Genomic DNA, 21865 nt, shown 5'->3' on the forward strand with positions numbered 1-21865 from the left:
CCACACTACCTACCGAGAGAGTTTTCATCTATATTCTTTGTAGCTGTTTACAGAGCACAGTCAAAGGCTGGCACTAAGATAGCATAGAATGAGTTGTATTCTGCCATAAGCAAACAAGAAAACGCTCACCCAGAGGCGACGTTCCTAGTAGCTGGGGACTTTAATGCAGGGAAACTTAAATCAGTTTTACCAAATTTCTATCAGCATGTTAAATGTGCAACCAGAGGGAAAATAACTCTGGACCACCTATACTCCACACACACAGATGCATAAAAAGCTCTCCCTCGCTCTCCATTTGGAAAATCTGACCATAATTCCATCCTCCTGATTCCTGTTTACAAGCAAACATTATAGCAGGAAGAACCAGTGACTAGATCAATAAAAAAGTGGTCAGATGAAGCAGATGCTAAGCTACAGGACTGTTTTGCTAGCACAGACTGGAATATGTTCCGGGATTCCTCCAATGGCATTGAGGAGTACACCACATCTGTCATTGGCTTCCTCAATAAGTGCATCGATGACGTCGTCCCCACAGTGATCGTACGTACATACCCCAACCAGAAGCTATGGATTACAGGCAACATCCGCACTGAGCTAAAGGCTAGAGCTGCCGCTTTCAAGGACCGGGACTCTAACCCGGAAGCTTATAAGAAATCGCGCTTGCCCTCCGATGAACCATCAAACAGGCAAGCGTCAATACAGGACTAAGATCGAGTCGTACTACACCGGCTCTGACGTTCGTCAGATGTGGCAGGGCCTGCAAACTATTACAGATAACAAAGGGAAGCACAGCCGAGAACTGCCCAGTGACACAAGCCTACCGGACGAGCTAAACTACTTCTATGCTCACTTCGAGGCAAATAACACTGAAACATGCATGAAAGCACCAGCTGTACCGGAAGACTGTGTGATCACCCTCTCCGCAGCCTATGTGAGTAAGACCTTTAGACAGGTCAACATTCACAAGGCTGCAGGGCCAGACAGATTACCAGGACGTGTACTGCGAGCATACGCTGACCAACTAGCAAGTGTCTTCACTGACATTTTCAACCTCTCCCTGTCCGAGTCTGTAATAACAACATGTTTTAAGCAGACCACCATAGTGCCTGTGCCCAAGAACACTAAGGTAACCTGCCTAAATGACTACCGACCCATAGCACTCACGTCTGTAGCCATGAAGTGCTTTGAAAGGCTGGTCATGGATCACATCAACACCATCATCCCAGAAATCCTAGACCCACTCCAATTTGCATACCGCCCCAACAGATCCACAGATGATGCAGTCTCTATTGCACTCCACACTGCCCTTTCCCGCCTGGACAAAAGGAACACCGATGTGAGAATACTATTCATTGGCTACAGCTCAGCGTTCAACCCCATAGTGCCCTCAAAGCTCATCACTAAGCTAAGGACCCTGGGACTAAACACCTCCCTCTGCAACTGGATCCTGGATTCCTGATGGGCCGCCCCCGAGTGTTAAGGGTAGGTAACAACATATCTGCCACGCTGATCCTCAACACAGGGACCCCTCAGGGGTGCGTGCCCAGCCCCCTCCTGTACTCCCTGTTCACTCATGACTGCACGCCCAGGCACAACTCCAACACCATCATTACATTTGCCAATGACACAAAAGTGGTAGGCCTGATCACCGACAACAACAAGACAGAGACCTGGCTGTGTGGTGCCAGGACAATAACCTCTCCCTCAACAGGATCAAGACAAAGGGGATGATTGTGGACTACAGGAGAAAGAGGACCGAGCACGCCCCCATTCTCATCGACAGGGCTGCAGTGGAGCAGGTTGAGAGATTCAAGTTCCTTGGTGTCCACATCACCAACAAACTAACATGGTCCAAGCACACCATGACAGTCGTGAAGCGGGCATGATAAAACCTATTCCTCCTCAGGAGACTGAAAAGATTTGGCATGGGTCCTCAGATCCTCAAAAGGTTCTACAGCTGCACCATCGAGAGCATCCTGACTGGTTGCATCACTGCCTGGTATGGCAACTGCTCTGCCTCCAACCGCAAGGCACTATAGAGGGTAGTGTGAACGGCCCAGTACATCACTGGGGCCAAGTGTCCTGCCATCCAGGACCTCTATACCAGGCAGTGTCAGAGGAAGGCCCTAAAAATTGTCAAAGACTCCAGCCATCCTAGTCATAGACTGTTCTCTCTGCTACCACACGGCAAGCGGTACCGGAGCGCCAAGTATAGGTCCAATAGGCTTCTAAACAGCTTCTACCCCCCAAGCCATAAGACTCCTGAACATGTAGTCAAATGGCTACCCAGACTATTTGCATTGCCCTCCCCCCTCTCCACACCACTGCCACTCTCGTTGTCATCTATGCAAAGTCATGTACATACTACCTCAACTAACCGGTGCCCACTCACATTGACTCTGTACCGGCACCCCCTTGTATATATTGTTATTTTTTACCGTTGCTCTTTAATTACTTCTTCGTTTTATCTCTTTATTCTACACCTGTTGTATTCGGCGCATGACTAATACAATTTGATTTGATTTGATATAGAATCATGAGAATCATGAGAATCGCAATACATATTGTCTTGGCACCTAAGTATTGTGATAATATTGTAATTTGAGGTCCCATACGATTCCCAGCCTTAATGGCTATGCTAGCAAAGTACAAGTATTGTCAGAGAGAAGGTACAGTAGGGAGGTAGGACAGCATTACACAGAAGTCATTTATAGACAATGAGATAAATTTCATATGGCAATAATGATAATGGATAGGATTTTTTACCACACTTTCCTCTGTAGGTCTAAAGTGCTTTACTTTAGGTGTAGTGAGGGGTAGTGATTTGTAGATAGTGAATTGTAGATAATGAATTGTAGATAGTGAATTGGGTAGTGAGGGGTAGTGGATTGTAGATAGTGAATTGGGTAGTGAGGGGTAGTGAATTGTAGATAGTGAATTGGGTAGAGAGGCGTAGTGAATTGTAGATAGTGAATTGGGTATTGAGAGGTAGTGATGGGGAGTGAGAGGTATTGAGAGGTAGTGAGAAGTATTGAGGGGGAGTGAGAGGTATTGAGAAGTAGTGAATTGTAGATAGTGAATTGGGTAGAGAGGCATAGTGAATTGTAGATAGTGAATTAGGTATTGAGAGGTATTGATGGGGAGTGAGGGGTAGTGAATTGTAGATAGTGAATTGGGTATTGAGAGGTATTGAGAGGTATTGAGGGGTAGTGAGAGGTAGTGAGAGGTAGTGAGAGGTGGTGAGAGGTAGTGAGAGGTATTGAGAGGTAGTGAGAGGTATTGAGAGGAATTGAGGGGTAGTGAGAGGTATTGAGGGGTATTGAGAGGTAGTGAGAGGTAGTGAGAGGTATTGAGAGGTATTGAGGGGTAGTGAGAGGTATTGAGGGGTAGTGAGAGGTATTGAGGGGTAGTGAGAGGTATTGAGGGGTAGTGAGAGGTATTGAGGGGTAGTGATAGGTATTGAGAGGTAGTGAGAGGTATTGAGAGGAATTGAGGGGTAGTGAGAGTTATTGAAAGGTAGTGAGAGGTATTGAGAGGTAGTGAGAGTTATTGAGGGGTAGTGAGAGGTAGTGAGAGGTATTGAGGGGTGTGAGAGGTAGTGAGAGGTATTGAGGGGTATTGAGAGGTATTGAGATGTAGTGAGAGGTAGTGAGAGGTAGTGAGAGGTAGTGAGAGGTAGTGAGAGGTAGTGAGAGGTATTGAGGGGTAGTGAGATGTAGTGAGAGGTAGTGAGAGGTAGTGAGAGGTAGTGAGAGGTGAGGTAGTGAGAGGTATTGAGAGGTAGTGAGAGGTATTGAGAGGGAGTGAAAGGTAGTGAGAGATATTGAGGGGTAGTGAATTATGCTAAAGGTTGTCTATAGACAAGTTGTCTAGGTAGACAATCATAGAATGCTTTGTCAAGCATAGAATATTCAACCAGCACACCACACTGTTCTGTAACCAGGAACTCTTAGTCCCCAATCTATTTGGACTTCTGCATAAATGAATAAAAAAGCAGATCTGGGTATAGCTGCTGTTAGGTCACTGAGTTCCTTCTCAGACATTTAGTTGTTGGCTGATGCCCAATAAGCTGTGAGACAGATGATCAGTCTGGACCCGGCCCTGTCTGCAAGCTGCATATGTTAGTTTGTTCCCAGTCGTTTGTCAAGGGCCAGGAGTTTACTTTGCTGTTCTCACTGAAATATGTGTGATGTTGTTGGCAGGAGGTTTTAAGCTTTTACACACACTTTGCATCCTAATCACCATCAGTGTCGTCACCGTCTCCCCCTTTGACCTGTGAATCCCAGAAGGCATCAGCTCGTCTTCATAAGCAGCATATTAGAGATGCAAACACATTTAATCAATTAAGACGCCTGAGGAGGTGCAGGTGGGGTGGAGGGGAGGGGTGACAATATGGTACACCGGAGGTGGTGCTCACTATGATCATACTGTATGTCTTGCTAATTGTTATTATTACCAACCTATAATTCAGTTAGGCTAGCGTTCCTTGTATGGGTTTAATTGTGTTTCCATACATTTTCTGTCTCTTTGTTGGCTTCGGGAATGGATTTCTGATTAGCTGGTTTTTCCTTCGGCCTTCATATCTAGTTATTTGTTCATCTACAGTACATATATGCCTCTGCTCGATTCATTATTTGAAGGGGTACTTTGTGCTTGGTTGGGCCCCTGGTGTGGATGGCGGATGGTGGATGGATGCACTGGGCCCTGTGTGTGCACATGACCTTTGGATAATTGGATTTTCTGAAGACATTATGCGACAAACACACAGAGCGGTGCATGATGGGTAGAGGAGGATACTTGGCATGCATGGAAGATGAGTTCTGAGATGGGCTAGTGTTAAACAGGCAAAAAATATATATGGTACTCAGTCGGGGTCTCAACTTACTATTGAGAGTTAGAATAATAGAATACACAATTTCTATTATGTGGTTGTTCGTCAGCATTCACTCAATTAGTCCATATCACTAAATTGTTTTTATATTGGTAAGTTAGTCTAGCGGCCAGCTATCTAAACTTGTAGTAAGCACGGTCGAATTACCGAGCGGCATGGGGCCCATTGATCATCAGTTATCATATTAAGAACTGCAAATATTTGCCTCCACCCTATGGCAAAATGTTTAGAATTGCTGACCCACGAACCACTGTGGCCCCATCAAAGTTGCCAATCCCTGCCATAGGAGAACCCTTTGAAGAACCCTTTTTGGTTGCAGGAAGAACCCTTTTGGTTCCAGGTAGAACCCAAAAGTGTTATACCTGGAACCAAAAATGGTCATCCTATGGGGACCGCCAAAGAACCCTTTAGGAACCTTTTTTTCTAAGAGTGTAGAGTGGAGTTTGGAGAGGAAGTGTTGAGTACGGTACTAGATGTGCTTCTCCACTGTTTAGGGTTGTGAGTGTTGTGCCAGTCACTTTGCTGACAGCCGTTGCACTGCGCTGGGTTGTGTTTACGGGCATCAGAACAGCACAACTTTGTTTAGATCATTGTTTAGAAAGCAGTAGCAAAAGTCACAAAAGAAACCTGATTTGGTTTTCTGCAAATATATAAATACCATGGGAGTCTTACTTTTGGGAACTTTACAGTCCTGTTGATCAAACAACCAACAGGTGGGCTATCTCTCCCTCGGTTGGAGTCTTCCAGGTTCATTCTGAAATCCATCTATATAACACAAGACACTGTCGCACCCTCCCCACTGTCGCACCTCACATAGTACATTCTCTATCAGATATAGAGGTACCATACTCTGGAATTTTTATCTTCACATTGCCAAAACATCATCATCCCTCAATAACTTCAAGGGAAGACTGGGGTTCAGCCTGATGAACCAAACTACTCAGTAATCTCCTCCATATAGCCTAACTCTCACACACTCACATCCACACATGCACACACACATTTAAACAAGACAATATATATATTTTCGTGATTACTGATCAATTTATTTATACGTTTATAATTAGTAGGTTTTGTTATCTGTTTTAACAACCCTTTCTTTTGTACTTATTTATTGTATATTGTTTGTTTATGGTGTGGTTTTCATATAAGCCTTTGGGCTTCCAACCACACCTGCACACTGTTTTCTTTGATGAAAATAAATAAATAAATACACAAATAAATAAATAAAGTTGCCTATGCACAATAATAACAACATGGTTATCTAGCCTGAGCCAGATGTGCTAAAGTCTAGCACCGTGGGTGGTCGGCAAACCCTCTCAAACTTTTTCAGTACGTAGTCGAAATTGCACTGTGAATACGATGAGGAATAGTAGCCTGCTCAGCCTCCTGCAGCCTGCCCCCAGTCCCATAATAACCCACAAGTGAATGGGGTTTAGAGCTTGCCTGCCTGCTCATTTGATCAATGCCAAATACATTTTGATTGACAACTAAGAGATATGCTAACAGTCGTTCAAGTTTGAGTAAATGAGTAGCTAGCTTAGTGATCCTAATAGCTGTAGCCACCAAAGCTGAAAATTTAACATTGGGGGAAAAGTCTTCCACTCACACACTTGTCCAGGCGATAACATCACATCCTTCCAGCAGCTAGCTAGCGAGCTACAGTACAAGGCTCTGTGTCAGGTTAGGTTCTAGCTAGCTATCAAGCCATATAGCTAGCTTGCTAAATAAGTAGGCCTCCATAAATAGATCATCTAGCTATAGCACTAGCCACGTAACGGGACTGCATAGCTAGATTTATTGTGTTGAGATTTCCAATCACTGCCCTTTTCAATCCGTTTTTGTGCAAAGCATTGGGTCAGTGAAACTGAAACAGTTCATCTCCTGAATGGCTGGAGGCAGTTAACAATGTGCTAGCTGTGATTTACAACCTGATATAGCAATATTTATTAGACTACCTAGCGATTGATTGGTGAATTTTATTAATCACGCATTGACTACATACATTTAATTCTGCCAACAAGGACTTACTCTACATAATTTGAATTTTGAGTCGAAAAATAACCTATTTTTAGAGCTCTTATAAAGATGGTTTTGAAGCATAAAGTGCATATTTTATATTTTAGACCGATATAATGACTAACTGTTTGTTTCATTTCTACAAAGTAGTTCCACTTCAAACTGGACCCTCTACTAATGGGAATTGCCATGGCGACATAACTGTTTGTGCTGTAGTAGTAGCAGTTTGCTTTTACCGTTGTTGTTGTTGTTGTAGTAGTTGCTAGTCAGTCCTCCAATTGATTATGTGAGTGTTTATTGTTTCCCACACAAAAACAAAATGTTGGTTTGAAGACTTGAGGATCTAATTGAATGAGTAATTTTGGTGATTACATTTTCACACAAAATTGCAGAGAATCTGCCTCAAAATGTGTCCAATTTCTGCTTCTCTTTGGTTCACTATTTTCAGATTTCTCATAACGCCATAAGAACCTTGGCGCTGTCCATGGTGCCTCATTAGAGCCATACAGTTTGCCAATCAGTCCTCCATGTTGGCACCAAACGTTCCATGACAGTAACATTCTAATCGGTATTCTCTGTAGAATGTAATTCTCTTGGAACCTTTGGTGCCAACATGACACCCATTCTGATTCTGTGTCTTAAACTAGGTTAGCAGAACTCTGCATACTGTAAATATTGCTCTGGTATTGTGACTATCTCCTCTCCTCCTCAACATGTCACTAATCATAAGTGACATGTTGACTCTATAAATAGATGTGCTGAAGTGCAGTATTTTGTAAGTTGCCATCTCATATTAGAAACCAACTATCAGAAGCCCCAAAAGGTTCAAGTGGCATTAAGAAAGATCAACTGGTGATTCATGTCCAATCACAGCCGTGGTAGAGATAGTGTATGATGTCATCAGTCAGTGACTGTGAGTTAGCAATGCACCATACTTATTTACATTTACATTTGAGTCCTTTTATCCATTCATTTTAAGATAGCTAGGTGGGACAACCAAATATCTGTCATAGTAAGTAAAATGTTCCTCAATAAAGAAGCTATCAGCAAGTAGGAAAAAGTAAAGTGTGAAAGACAAGGGTGTTATTTTTACAGGGGGGGGGTGCTATGGGATTATTTAAAATGCTCTTTGAAGAGGTAGGATTTCAGACATTGGGCAGGGACTCTGCTGATCTGGCATCAGGGGGAATCTGGTTCCACCATTGGGGTGCCAGGACTGAGAAGCATTTAGTCTTCCATTTGACTAATACCTCCTCAGGGGTCATTGAAAGATGATTGTCCTTGTGGCCAGTTTGGTTTCTTGCTTAGGGCTCAGAAGTGCATATGTTTTGGGTGAATTTTATCTGGTTGGATTTAGAGAAGCATACTAATTTTATCTGGTTGGGTTTTTTATTTATTTTATTAGGCAAGTCAGTTAAGAACAAATTCTTATTTTCAATGACAGCTTAGGAACAGGGGGTTAACTGCCTTGTTCAGGGGCAGAATGACAGATTTTTACCATGTCAGCTCGGGGATTCGATCTTGGAACCTTTCAGTTACAAGTCCAACACTCTAACCACTAGGCTACCTGCCACCCTGTTATTTTAGCCATCACTCAAACCATTTAGCTAAAATGGTTGTCTGAAGTGAAAGTAATGACAGATAATTGGCCAAAGTGACAATAATGATCCATGGTTGGCTAAAGTGACAACCTTGTGACTGATCAGTGAGATGACATCAGATAGGAAGAATCCTAATGGTTCCCTGTCCATCCCACAGAGAGGGATGGAGTAGAAAAGAGAGACACCTATTGAGTGTGTATATTTATTAATTTATTTTACGAGGCAAGTCAGTTAAGAAAACAATCTTATTTTCAATGACAGCCTAGGAACAGTGGGTTAACTGCCTTGTTCAGGGGCAGAATGACAGATTTTTACCTTGTCAGCTTGGGGATTTGATCTTGCAACCTGTCGGTTTCTAGTCCAAAGCTCTAACCACTAGGCTACCTGCCGTGTATAGCCATCTGTGCCTACAGACTTGTGTACCGGTATGTGTTTGTGTGGGAGTGAGTGAGGGAGTCCTGTCGTGTGTGTTACAGTTCTGATTAAATGTGTTGTATCTGGCTGTAACAAATGTCTGCTCTGTTCCTGCTGTGTATATGATGGCCGACTGATGGGAAGCTGTCTTCCCCCTCTCATTAATCATTCTTAATCCGGTCCAAAGAACCAGCAGGCAACATGGTTCTGCTGACTGTAGTCTTCTCCTTTAATCCTGCTCCTAGGAATTGTCATCTTGATCACTAGAGAATCTTGCAGCAAATTAAACAGGAAATCTTGAAGAATTCTGTGACTGTGATTCTCTCTCTATTTTTCTCTCTCTCTCTTATCCTCTCTCTCTCTGCTTCTCTATCTCTCGATGTCTCTCTCTCACACACACACACACACACACACACACACACACACACACACACACACACACACACACACACACACACACACACACACACACACACACACACACACACACACACACACACACACACACACACTCGTCCATCCTCTCCGCCTTAACTCATTCCTTGTCTCTCCATCTCTGTTTTAGATCTTCCATATGACCTATGACCTGGCCAGTGCAGTAATGCGCATCTTCAACCTGATTGGTATGATGCTGCTGCTGTGTCACTGGGATGGCTGTCTGCAATTCCTGGTTCCCATGCTGCAGGACTTCCCCCAGGACTGCTGGGTCTCCCTCAACAAGATGGTGGTATGTGTTTGATTCATTACATGTGTTACATTCACAAGTAAAACTGGATAAACAGAAAAAAAGTCTCTGCACACTTCCAGTTCGATACAAAGTTATTTTAATTGTAGCTAAGCTTTCGTTCAATTGACCTTCATCAGAGCATATTATACACAGTGACGCACAGTTATGCTCTGATGAAGGTGGATTGACCGAAAGCTCAGATACAATTAAAATAACTTTGTATTGGACTGGAAGTGTGCAGAGACTTTTTTATGTTTATCCAGCTTTCAGCACCTTCAGTAATCAATTTTGGGTGTGCTGTGGATTGAACCTATTATATAGATTCATAGTTAGAACTAGCGACTAGAGCGGCAGAAGAAAACATCAGTCATAATCCATTCATTAATCAATGCTTTGTTCCTAATCAATAAGAATAGTCTCCCACAGGTACACAATAAACATCTATCAGATACAGATTCTGTTGTTGATTTATCAATAGACCAAAAGACCTCCGTGAAGAAGGCCTATTGGGAAAACACATCAATGTGTTTTAACTAGAAATCAGTCCAGTGATTAGTACTATTGATGGTTGTTTGCACTGTCTACTGTTAGAACAGTCAGCCAGTGAGCCAGACACAGCCAGCCCAGCCATCTGAAGACGAGCGAGGGAACGCTGAGAGAAATAACAAGTCAGGCAACACGATTTATGCACACCTACGCATCCCTCCCTCCATCTCTCCCTCCCTCCACATCCCTCTCTCCCTCCGCATCCCTCTCTCCCTCCCTCTGCATCTCTCCCTCCCTCCACCCCTCCCTCCATCTCTCCCTCCCTCCACATCCCTCTCTCCCTCCGCATCCCTCTCTCCCTCCCTCTGCATCTCTCCCTCCCTCCATCCCTCCCTCCATCCCTCCCTCTCTTTCTCTCACCGGGGTGGGGCGATGACAGGAAAGATTAAGAGGGAAAGGGAGGAATGGGAATGTGCCCGGGCAGCAGGCTCCTTTGTTCCTGTGTATTTTCTCTGGGAGGTAAAAGCTGAGTGTTTATAGGTCCATCCGTCAGTCCGGCCTTTTACATGCCCAGGGAAAACCGCTCCGTCTCCCAGCCTCTGCCCTACCCACCAGGCACAGCTCCAAATGGGTTTTTAAACGGATTGGGTTCTGCTCCTCCGCTGTCATTGGGCCTGCCACCACGTCACGTAAATGTTCTGTTATTTTTACATTTTCCTGCAGGGCAGATGTTGACGTGTGTTCCTTTTTATCGACGTACAGAACTAATACCCCATCAAATGAGTCCCCCGGTGGGCCTAAAGCAATGAGAGGAGAAAGCAGATAAAAGTTGTCCTTTTATCTGTTATGAAGGGACGAATCCCTCTTGGTTTGTGATATTCAATTGAATTAGACTAGACTGTCATCTGAGCTGTGTTTCCAGCTGTTTTGTGTCTCAAGATTTGTTTAAATCAGGTCAGCTGAGAAAGGAGAAAACTACCTTGGCTCTGCCTCCCAATCTTACGACCTTGGGAGGTATTGCAGGGGTGAGGTGAGGGGTCAAGTGACCAGAACAGATATTAGTTGATTTGTTGATTGATCAGGTAACAATGCTAATATGAAAGGCCTGTTTGAGAATGTGATAACAACAGTGGGACTCGTGTGGATTTCCCAGGACACTCTCTCTAATGCAAGGTTCTGAACATCCCCACCTCTCAGGAGTGTGATTGTCATTTCCCATAAGTGTGATGTCAGACTGTAATAAACCTCTTGACCTTCTCTGACAGGTACTATGTCATTCCTATGACAATGCAATACAGGCATTCTGACAGGCCACCTCAAAGTAAAAACCTTATCCTTCTATAATAGACACCTAGGGGTCCTGAAGACTGTATAGTGTACTGTATAAATGCCCAAACTGACACTCTCTCTCTGTCAGGCCATTGACTTCCCCCTCTTCCCCTTTTCCCTCCCCCTCTTCCTCCCTCCCGGTGTATAATCAAGGGCAGCATCTCTCCAGAGGGCCGTCACTCTGAAGCGAGCGGCCCAGGCCACCTGAGACCTCCCCGTTATTCAGTGGCTGACAACTCGTAACATTAGCCACCGTGTAGCAGCCAGGACATCCATCATCACTACTACACCTACACAAGCTATAGTACAGGCCGGTGGAGGAGTCAGGAGTCCCCACAGGCAGTAACTCATGGAGGGCAACGTGAGGCGGATGGGGGCGAGGGCAGGCAGGTTGTTGTAACCCTTTTGAAGAGTATGAACAGCCTGTTCCCTTCTTTGTTGAATGAAAGACATCACATGATGCTAATCAGTGTTGTATTACTCAAGACGTCCGGTCTCGAGACCACATATTGAGTGTCTCGGTCTTGTCTTGGTGTCGGATACATTTGTACTCGGTTTTGACTCGGTCTCGGACAGTGAGGACTCCTAATAAGACCAGCTGAGACCAGTGCATAAAAGCTCTTCGCCAGACCAAATATATACCCTCCTTTGTTAAAACATGAACATCTTAACAGTACAGTGGTGAACCTATAGGCCTTCAGTGGTGAATCTATAGGCCTTCAGTGGTGAATCTACAGGCCTTCAGTGGTGAACCTATAGGCCTTCAGTGGTGAACCTATAGGCCTTCAGTGGTGAACCTATAGGCCTTCAGTGGTGAATCTATAGGCCTTCAGTGGTGAATCTATAGTCCTTCAGTGGTGAACCTATAGGCCTTCAGTGGTGAATCTATAGGCCTTCAGTGGTGAATCTATAGGCCTTCAGTGGTGAATCTATAGTCCTTCAGTGGTGAACCTATAGGCCTTCAGTGGTGAATCTATAGTCCTTCAGTGGTGAATCTATAGGCCTTCAGTGGTGAATCTATAGTCCTTCAGTGGTGAACCTATAGGCCTTCAGTGGTGAATCTATAGGCCTTCAGTGGTGAATCTATAGGCCTTCAGTGGTGAATCTATAGTCCTTCAGTGGTGAACCTATAGGCCTTCAGTGGTGAATCTATAGGCCTTCAGTGGTGAATCTATAGGCCTTCAGTGGTGAACCTATAGGCCTTCAGTGGTGAATCTATAGGCCTTCAGTGGTGAATCTATAGACCTTCAGTGGTGAACCTATAGGCCTTCAGTGGTGAATCTACAGGCCTTCAGTGGTGAACCTATAGGCCTTCAGTGGTGAATCTACAGGCCTTCAGTGGTGAACCTATAGGCCTTCAGTGGTGAACCTATAGGCCTTCAGTGGTGAACCTATAGGCCTTCAGTGGTGAACCTATAGGCCTTCAGTGGTGAATCTATAGGCCTTCAGTGGTGAATCTATAGGCCTTCAGTGGTGAACCTATAGGCCTTCAGTGGTGAATCTACAGGCCTTCAGTGGTGAATCTATAGGCCTTCAGTGGTGAACCTATAGGCCTTCAGTGGTGAATCTATAGGCCTTCAGTGGTGAACCTATAGGTCTTCAGTGGTGAATCTATAGGCCTTCAGTGGTGAACCTATAGGCCTTCAGTGGTGAATCTATAGGCCTTCAGTGGTGAACCTATAGGTCTTCAGTGGTGAACCTATAGGCCTTCTGGTCTATAGGCCTTCTGGTCTCATTCTTGACTCTGTCTCTACGACCCCTTGTCCCCCTCCCGGTCTCGATCTTCAATCAAATTTATCCATAAAGCCCTTTTTTTACATCAGCAGATGTCGCAAAGTGCTATACAGAAACCCAGCCTAAAACCCCAAAGAGCACAGTGGCTAGGAACAACTCCCTAGAAAGGCAGGAACCTAGGAAGAAACCTAGAGAGGAACCAGGCTCTGAGTGGTGGCCAGTCCTCTACTGTCTGTGCCGGACGGAGATTATAAGAGTACATGGCCATTTAAGGCCAGATTGTTCTTCAAGATGTTCAAACATTTATAGATGACCAGCAGGGTCAAATAATAATCACAGTGTTTGTAGAGGATACAACAGGTCAGTACCTCAGGAGTAAATTTCAGTTGGCTTTTCATAGCTGAGCATTCAGAGGTCGAGACAGCAGGTGCAGTAGAGAGAGAGCGAGTCGGAAACAGCAGGTCCGGGACAAGGTAGCACGTCCGGTGAACAGGTCAGTGTTCCCCAGCCGCAGGCAGAACAATTGAAACTGGAGCAGCAGCATGACAAGGTGTACTGGGGGCAGCCAGGAGTCATCAGGCCAGGTAGTCCTGAGGCATGATCCTAGGGCTCAGGTCCTCATTTTTTACGTATGTACGACAGGACCAAATCGGAGCGATAGTTAGGAGCAAGCCCATGTAATGCTTTGTAGTTTAGCAGTAAAACCTTGAAATCAACCCTAGCCTTAAAAGTAAGCCACTGGAGTAATATGTTACATTTTTTGGGCTCTAGTCATGATTCTAGCAGCTGTGTTTAGCACTAACTTAAGTTTATTTAAGGCTTTATCCGGGTAGCCAGAGAGTAGAGCATTGAAGTAGTCTAAGCTAGAAGTGACAAAAGCATGGATGAGCTTTTCTGCATAATTCTTAAACAAAAAGTTTCTGATTTTTGCAATGTTACGAAGATGGAAAAAATCTGTCCTTGAAATATTCTTAATATGTTCGTCAAAAGACAGATCAAGGTCCAGAGTAATGCCGAGGTCCTTCACAGTTTTATTTGAGACGACTGTAAAAACATCAAGATTAATTGTCAGATCCAACAGCAGATTTCTTGGGACCTAGAAATAGCATCTCTGTTTTGTCTGACTTTAAAAGTAAAACATTTGCCTTCCTTATGTCTGAAACACAGGCTTTCAGGGTAGGACATTTTGGGGCTTCACCATGTTTCATCGAAATGTACAGCTGTGTGTCGTCCGCATAGCAGTGAAAGTTGACATTGTGTTTCCGAATGACATCACCAAGAGGTAGAATATATAGTGAACACAATAGTGGTCCTAAAACGGAACCTTGAGGAAACTTGCAATTGATTTGTCAGAGGGCAAACCATCCACAGAGACGAACTGATATCTTTCCGACAGATAAGATCTAAACCAGGCAAGAACTTGTCCATGTAAACCGATTAGAGTTACTAAAATCTCTCCAAAAGAATGTGGTGATCGATGGTGTCAAAGCAGCACAAGGTCTTGCAGCACAAGGTCTTGCAGCATGAGGACAGATGCCATTAAAAGGTAATTTACCACCTTCACAAGTGGAGTCTCAGTGCTATGGGGGGGTCAAACCAGACTGAAGCAATTCGTATACATTATTTGTCTTCAGGAAGGCAGTGAGTTTCTGCGCAACAGCTTTTTAATATTTTTTGAGAGGAATGGGATTTGATACAGGCTGATAGTTTTTCTCATTTTCTGGGTCCAGGTTAGGCTTTTTCAAGAGGCTTTATTACTGCCACTTTTATTAAGGTTGGTACACATCCAGTGGATAGGGAGCCATGTATTATGTTCATCATAGAAGGGCCAAGCAGAGGAAGTAGCTCTTTCAGTAGTTTAGTTGGAATAGGTCCAGTATGCAGCTTGGCGGTTTAGAGGCCATGCCTATATTCATGAATGTGTCAAGAGATATAGGATTAAAAAACTTGAGTGTCTCCATTGATCCTAGGTCCTGGTAGTTCTGTGCAGACTCAGACAACTGAGCTTTGGAGAAATACGCATATTCAAAGTGGAGTCTGTAATTTGCTTTCTAATGATCAAGATATTTTCATTGAAGAAGTTCATGAATGTATCACTGCTGAAGTGAAAGCTATCCTCTCTTTTTGAATGCTGCTTTTTAGTTAGCTTTGCGACAGTATCAAAAATATATTTGGGATTGTTCGTTTCTCTTCAATTAGGTTGAAAAAATAGGATAATCAAGCAGCAGTGAGGGCTCTTCGATATTACATGGTACTGTCTTTCCAAGCTAGTCGGAAGACTTCCAGTTTGGTGGAGCGCCATGAAGCTTGCTTCATGGCTCGGTTATTTTCTATATACCAGGGAGCAAATTTCTTGTGACAAATGTTTTTTGTTTTTAAGGGTGCGACTGCATCTAGGGTATTACGCAAGGTTACATTAAGATCCTCAGTTATTTGGTTAACCAATTGTTGTACTCCAACGTCCTTGGGTACATGGAGGGAGTCTGGAAGTGCATCTAGGAATCTTTGGGTTGTCCGAGAATTTATAGCATGTTTTTTGATGATCCTTGGTTGGGGTCTGAGCAGATTATTTGTTGCGATTATTTGTTGCAAACAAAATAAAAGTGTGGTCCGATAGTCCAGGATTCTGAGGAAAAACATTTAGATCGACAATATTTATTTATGGGACAAAACTAGGTCCAGAGTATGACTGTGGCAATGAGTTGTTCTGGAGACATGTTGGACAAAACCCACTGAGTCGATGATGGCTCCGAAAGCCTTTTGGAGTGGGTCTTTGGACTTTTCCACGTGAATATTAAAGTCACCAAAAATGTGAATATTATCTGTCATGACTACAAGGTCTGATAGGAATTCAGGGAACTCAGTAAGGAACGCTGTATACGGACCAGGAGGCCTGTAAACAGAAGCTATAAAAAGGGATTAAGTAGGCTGCATAGATTTTGTGACGTGAAGCTCAATAGATGAAAACGCAGTCCTTTTTCTTTTAGTGAATTGAAATTTGCTGTCACAAATGTTAGCAACACCTCCGCCTTTGCAGAATGCTCGGGGAATACGGTCACTAGTATAACCAGGAAGAAATTCCTCATTTAACACAGTAAATTCATCAGGCTTGAGCCATGTTTCAGTCAGGCCAATCACATCAAGATTATGATCAGTGATTAGTTCATTGACTATGACTGCCTTGGAAGTGAGGGATCTAACATTAAGTAACCCTATTTTGAGATGTGAGATATCACAATTTCTTTCAATAATGACAGGAATGGAAAGGTCTTAATTCCACTGAGATTGCTATACACCGCCATGTTTTGTTTTCCTCAACCGAGATCGAGGCACAGACACGATCTCAATGGGGATAGCTGAGGTGACTACACTGACTGTGCTAGTGGCAGACTCCACTAAGCTGGAAGTTGTGAAGATGGCGCCGGAGGGGATGGCTGCATTTTATTGGCTCTTAACTAACCGTGCTATTTTGTTTGTTTTTCCGCATTGTTTGTAACTTATTTTGTACATAATGTTGCTGCTACCATCTCTTATGACCGAAAAGAGATTCTGGACATCAGAACAGCGATTACTCACCTTGAATTGGACAAATAATTTTTCTTTAATTCGTCGGACGGGAAGGATATACTCCAAACACCCGTAAAGTCCCTCATCCCCATCATTCGCTGGAGAAAGAAACTGAGAATTTGCGGAAAGAGATGTGCCTTGTGAGGATCAGTGGCTAATCTGCCTTCGCCACCCGTACTGTTAGCAAACGTTCAATCGATGGAAAATAAATGGGACGAACTGAAAGCACGCAAATCACACCAACGGGACATTAAAAACTGCAATATCTTATATTTCACCGAGTTGTGGCTGAACGACGACATCAATAACATACAGCTGGCGTGTTATACAGTCTATCGGCAGGATAGAACAGCAGCCTCTGGTAAGACACGGGGTGGGGACCTATGCATATTTGTAAACAATAGCTGGTGCACGATATCTAAGGAAGTCTCGAGGTTTTGCTCGCCTGAGGTAGAGTACCTCATCATAAGCTGTAGACCACCATATCTACCTAGAGAGTTTTCATCTGTATTCTTTGTAGCTGTCTACATATCACCACAGACCGATACTGGCACTAAAACCGCACTCAATGAGCTGTATAGCGCCATAAGCAAACAGGAAAACGCTCAACCAGTGGTGGTGCCCCTAGTGGCCGGGGACTTTAATGCAGCAAAACTTAAATCAGTTTTACCTAATTCCTATCGGCATGTTAAATGTGCAGCCAGAGGGAAAAAAATTCTAGACCACCTTTACTCCACACATATTCATTGACTACAGCTCAGCGTTCAACACCATAGTGCCCTCAAAGATCATCAGTAAGCTAAGGACACTGGGACTAAACACCTCCCTCTGCAACTGGATCCTGGACTTTCTGACGGGCTGATGCCAGGTGGTAAGGGTAGGTAAAAACACGTCCGCCATGCTGATCCTCAACACGGGGGCCCTTCAGGGGTGCGTGATCAGTCCCCTCCTGTACTCCCTGTTCACTAATGACTGCACGGCCAGGCACAACTCCAACACCATCATTAAGTTTGCCGATGACACAAAAATGGTAGGCCTGATCACCAGCAACGATGAGAAAGCCTATAGGGAGGAGGTCATACACCTGACCGTGTGGTGCAAGGACAACAACCTCTCCCGCAATGTGATCAAGACAAAGGAGATGATTGTGGACTACAGGAAAAGGAGGACCGAACACGCCCCCATTCTCATTGACAGGGCTGTAAGGAAGCAGGTTGAGATCTTCAAGTTCCTTGGCGTCCACATCACCAACAAACTAACATGGTCCAAGCACACCAAGACAGTCGTGAGGGCACGACAAAACCTATTCCCCCTCAGGAGACTGAAAAGATTTTGCATGGGTCTTCAGATCCTCAAAAGGTTTTACAGCTGCACCCTCGAGAGCATCCTGACAGGTTGATCACTGCCTGGTATGGCAACTGCTCGGCCTCCAACCGCAAGGCACTACAGAGTGTAGTGCGTACGGCCCAGTACATCACTGGGGCCAAGCTTCCTGCCATTCAGGACCTCTATACCAGGCAGTGTCAGAGGAAGGCCCTAAAAATTGTCAAAGACTCCAGTCACCCTAGTCATAGACTGTTCTCTCTGCTACCGCACGGCAAGCGGTACTGGAGCGCCAAGTCTAGGTCCAAGAGGCTTCTAAACTGCTTCTACCCCCAAGCCATAAGACTCCTGAACATCTAATCAAATGGCTACCCAGACTATTAGCATTACCCCCTCCCCCTCTTCTATGTTGCTGCTACTCTCTGTTATTATCTATGCATTGTCACTTTAATAACTCTACCTACATGTACTTATTTTTCGGCTGGTGGAGGTCCTGTAGAACCATGTCCAGATAAAGCGTCCGGGGTGAAAAAGTTTAACGAAAAAAGTAGAGCGAGGAAAAAACTTAGACGTTGGTAAATGTATTAAAAGTAAAAACCAACAAGTTTGTCTGATAGCCAAGTAGCAACAAACAGCACAACAGCACGGAGACCGGAAGTTGAGGGCGGAGCGATTGATTCGTGATGGAAATAAAAGGTCTTGACTCGCCCCCCCTCCTCCGGTCTTGGTCTTGACTCGGATTTAAATTGCTCCGGTCTTGGTCTTGAATCGGTCTCACTTTAGGTGGTCTTGAACACAACACTGATGCTCGGGCCATGGATTGGTGAGTGGAAGAGGAACAGCCAACATGGCCAACATGATAGTGAGGCACAGTTGCAGTTGCCATTGTTGCACGTGAGAAAAGTACCACATTCTAATTAGTGCTGGGAATTTCTAGGGACCTCACAATACAATATTATCTTGATAATATTAAAATCAATACTGTGATTTTAATGGGATTTGATGTTCCGAACTTATTGCTCATTATACATGTATATCTGCTGCAGATCGACAAGAGAGCGCATGAGACATTTTATTTTGATCATTAATGGAAATTAAAGAGCTGAAAACAAGTTGGCTCACTTGGAGTCAAAGTATCGATATAATACCGTCCCAAATAATCCCCATCCCCATCACATATTATTTTATGTGCACAAAAGCAATTAGTATGGCAATTAAGCATCAATTAATTAAACATTCTAAATGGCCAGCTATTACAACCACCAGGGAATGATGATCAATGCTAGTCCATTCTATCAAGTTTAATTCTAATTCTGGATTAACACACAGAGAGAGAGAGAGAGAGAGAGAGAGAGAGAGAGAGAGAGAGAGAGAGAGAGAGAGAGAGAGAGAGAGAGAGAAAGAGAGAGAGAGAGAGAGAGAGAGAGAGAGAGAGAGAGAGAGAGAGAGAGAGAGAGAGAGAGAGAGAGAGAGAGAGAGAGAGAGAGAGAGAGAGAGAGGAGCCATGTGTCACAGGAGTGAAGGGCTAAATGGATAATGACATAGGCAGCAGCAGCTACTAACAGACAGAGTCAATGGTTAAAGGACTGTAATTATTGGTGTTAACTAAAAGCTTCTGGATTAAAGACCGTAAAGAACGCAGACGTGCTTCAGTCAGACGACTGGGCGAGACACACAGAGACTTCATTAGAGAAACTGCTTCAGTCAGACGACTGGGCGAGACACACAGAGACTTCATTAGAGAAACAGCTTCAGTCAGACGACTGGGCGAGACACACAGAGACTTCATTAGAGAAACAGCTTCAGTCAGACGACTGGGCGAGACACACAGAGACTTCATTAGAGAAACTGCTTCAGTCAGACGACTGGGCGAGACACACAGAGACTTCATTAGAGAAACAGCTTCAGTCAGACGACTGGGCGAGACACACAGAGACTTCATTAGAGAAACTGCTTCAGTCAGACGACTGGGCGAGACACACAGAGACTTCATTAGAGAAACAGCTTCAGTCAGACGACTGGGCGAGACACACAGAGACTTCATTAGAGAAACTGCTTCAGTCAGACGACTGGGCGAGACACACAGAGACTTCATTAGAGAAACAGCTTCAGTCAGACGACTGGGCGAGACACACAGAGACTTCATTAGAGAAACAGCTTCAGTCAGACGACTGGGCGAGACACACATAGACTTCATTAGAGAAACAGCTTCAGTCAGACGACTGGGCGAGACACAGAGACTTCATTAGAGAAACTGCTTCAGTCAGACGACTGGGCGAGACACACAGAGACTTCATTAGAGAAACAGCTTCAGTCAGACGACTGGGCGAGACACACAGAGACTTCATTAGAGAAACTGCTTCAGTCAGACGACTGGGCGAGACACACAGAGACTTCATTAGAGAAACAGCTTCAGTGAGTCATGAGTCTCTGCCACAGGGGGCTGGTGAAGGGAGGATGGCTCATAGTAGTGGCTGGAATGGATGAATAGAATGGCAGCAAACACATAGAAACCATGTTTGACCCGGTACATTTATTCCATTCCAGCCATTACAATGAGCCTGTCCGCCGATTTAAGTGACACCAGCCACCACTGCCCTCTCCCCTCTATTTGTGCATTACTACATAAACAGTCGTGGCCAAAAGTGTTGAGAATGACACAAATATACATTTTCACAAAGTCTGCTGCTTCAGTGTCTTTAGATATTTTTGTCAGATGTTACTATGGAATACTGAAGTATAATTACAAGCATTTCATAAGTGTCAAAGGCTTTTATTGACAATTACATGAAGTTGATGCAAAGAGTCAATATTTGAAGTGTTGACCCTTCTTTTTCAAGACCTCTGAAATCCGCCCTAGCATGCTGTCAATTAACTTCTGGGCCACATCCTGACTGATGGCAGCCCATTCTTGCATAATCAATGCTTGGAGTTTGTCAGAATTTGTAGGTTTTTGTTTGTCCACCCGCCTCTTGAGGATTAACCACAAGTTCTCAATGGGATTAAGGTCTGGGGAGTTTCCTGGCCATGGACCCAAAATATCGATGTTTTGTTCCCTGAGCCACGTAGTTATCACTTTTGCCTTATGGCAAGGTGCTCCATCATACTGGAAAAGGCATTGTTCATCACCAAACTGTTCCTGGATGGTTGGGAGAAGTTGCTCTCGGAGGATGTGTTGGTACCATTCTTTATGAGAAGCCCACTCCCTTGGCTGAGAAGCAACCCCACACATGAATGGTCTCAGGATGCTTTACTGTTGGCATGACACAGGACTGATGGTAGCGCTCACCTTGTCTTCTCCGGACAAGCTTTTTTCCGGATGCCCCAAACAATCGGAAAGGGGATTCATCAGAGAAAATGACTTTACCCAGTCCTCAGCAGTCCAATCCCTGTACCTTTTGCAGAATATCAGTCTGTCCCTGATGTTTTTCCTGGAGAGAAGTGGCTTCTTTGCTGCCCTTTTTGACACCAGGCCATCCTCCAAAAGTCTTCGCCTCACTGTGCATGCAGATGCACTCACACCTGCCTGCTGCCATTCCTGAGCAAGCTCTGTACTGGTGGTGCCCCGATCCCGCAGCTGAATCAACTTTAGGAGATGGTCCTGGCGCTTGCTGGACTTCCTTGGGTGCCCTGAAGCCTTCTTCACAACAATTGAACCGCTCTCCTTGAAGTTCTTGATGATCCGATAAATGGTTGATTTAGGTGCAATCTTACTGGCAGCAATATCCTTGCCTGTGAAGCCCTTTTTGTGCAAAGCAATGATGACGGCACGTG

General features: G+C 44.4%; 1 protein-coding gene across 2 annotated transcripts in view; it reads left to right on the forward strand.

Moving 5' to 3' along the window:
- The window catches only part of LOC139550298 (potassium/sodium hyperpolarization-activated cyclic nucleotide-gated channel 2-like), a 64256-nt gene that overhangs the window by 12489 nt on the left and 29902 nt on the right, over window positions 1-21865 (forward strand). For both annotated transcript variants that reach the window (XM_071361107.1, XM_071361106.1), the window contains one exon: window positions 9491-9652. In XM_071361107.1, coding sequence (XP_071217208.1) covers window positions 9491-9652 — 162 coding nt within the window. The remainder of the gene's footprint in view (window positions 1-9490; window positions 9653-21865) is intronic.

Source organism: Salvelinus alpinus, chromosome 23 (genome assembly GCF_045679555.1).
Source record: "Salvelinus alpinus chromosome 23, SLU_Salpinus.1, whole genome shotgun sequence".
In the NCBI taxonomy this organism is placed as follows: domain Eukaryota; kingdom Metazoa; phylum Chordata; class Actinopteri; order Salmoniformes; family Salmonidae; genus Salvelinus; species Salvelinus alpinus.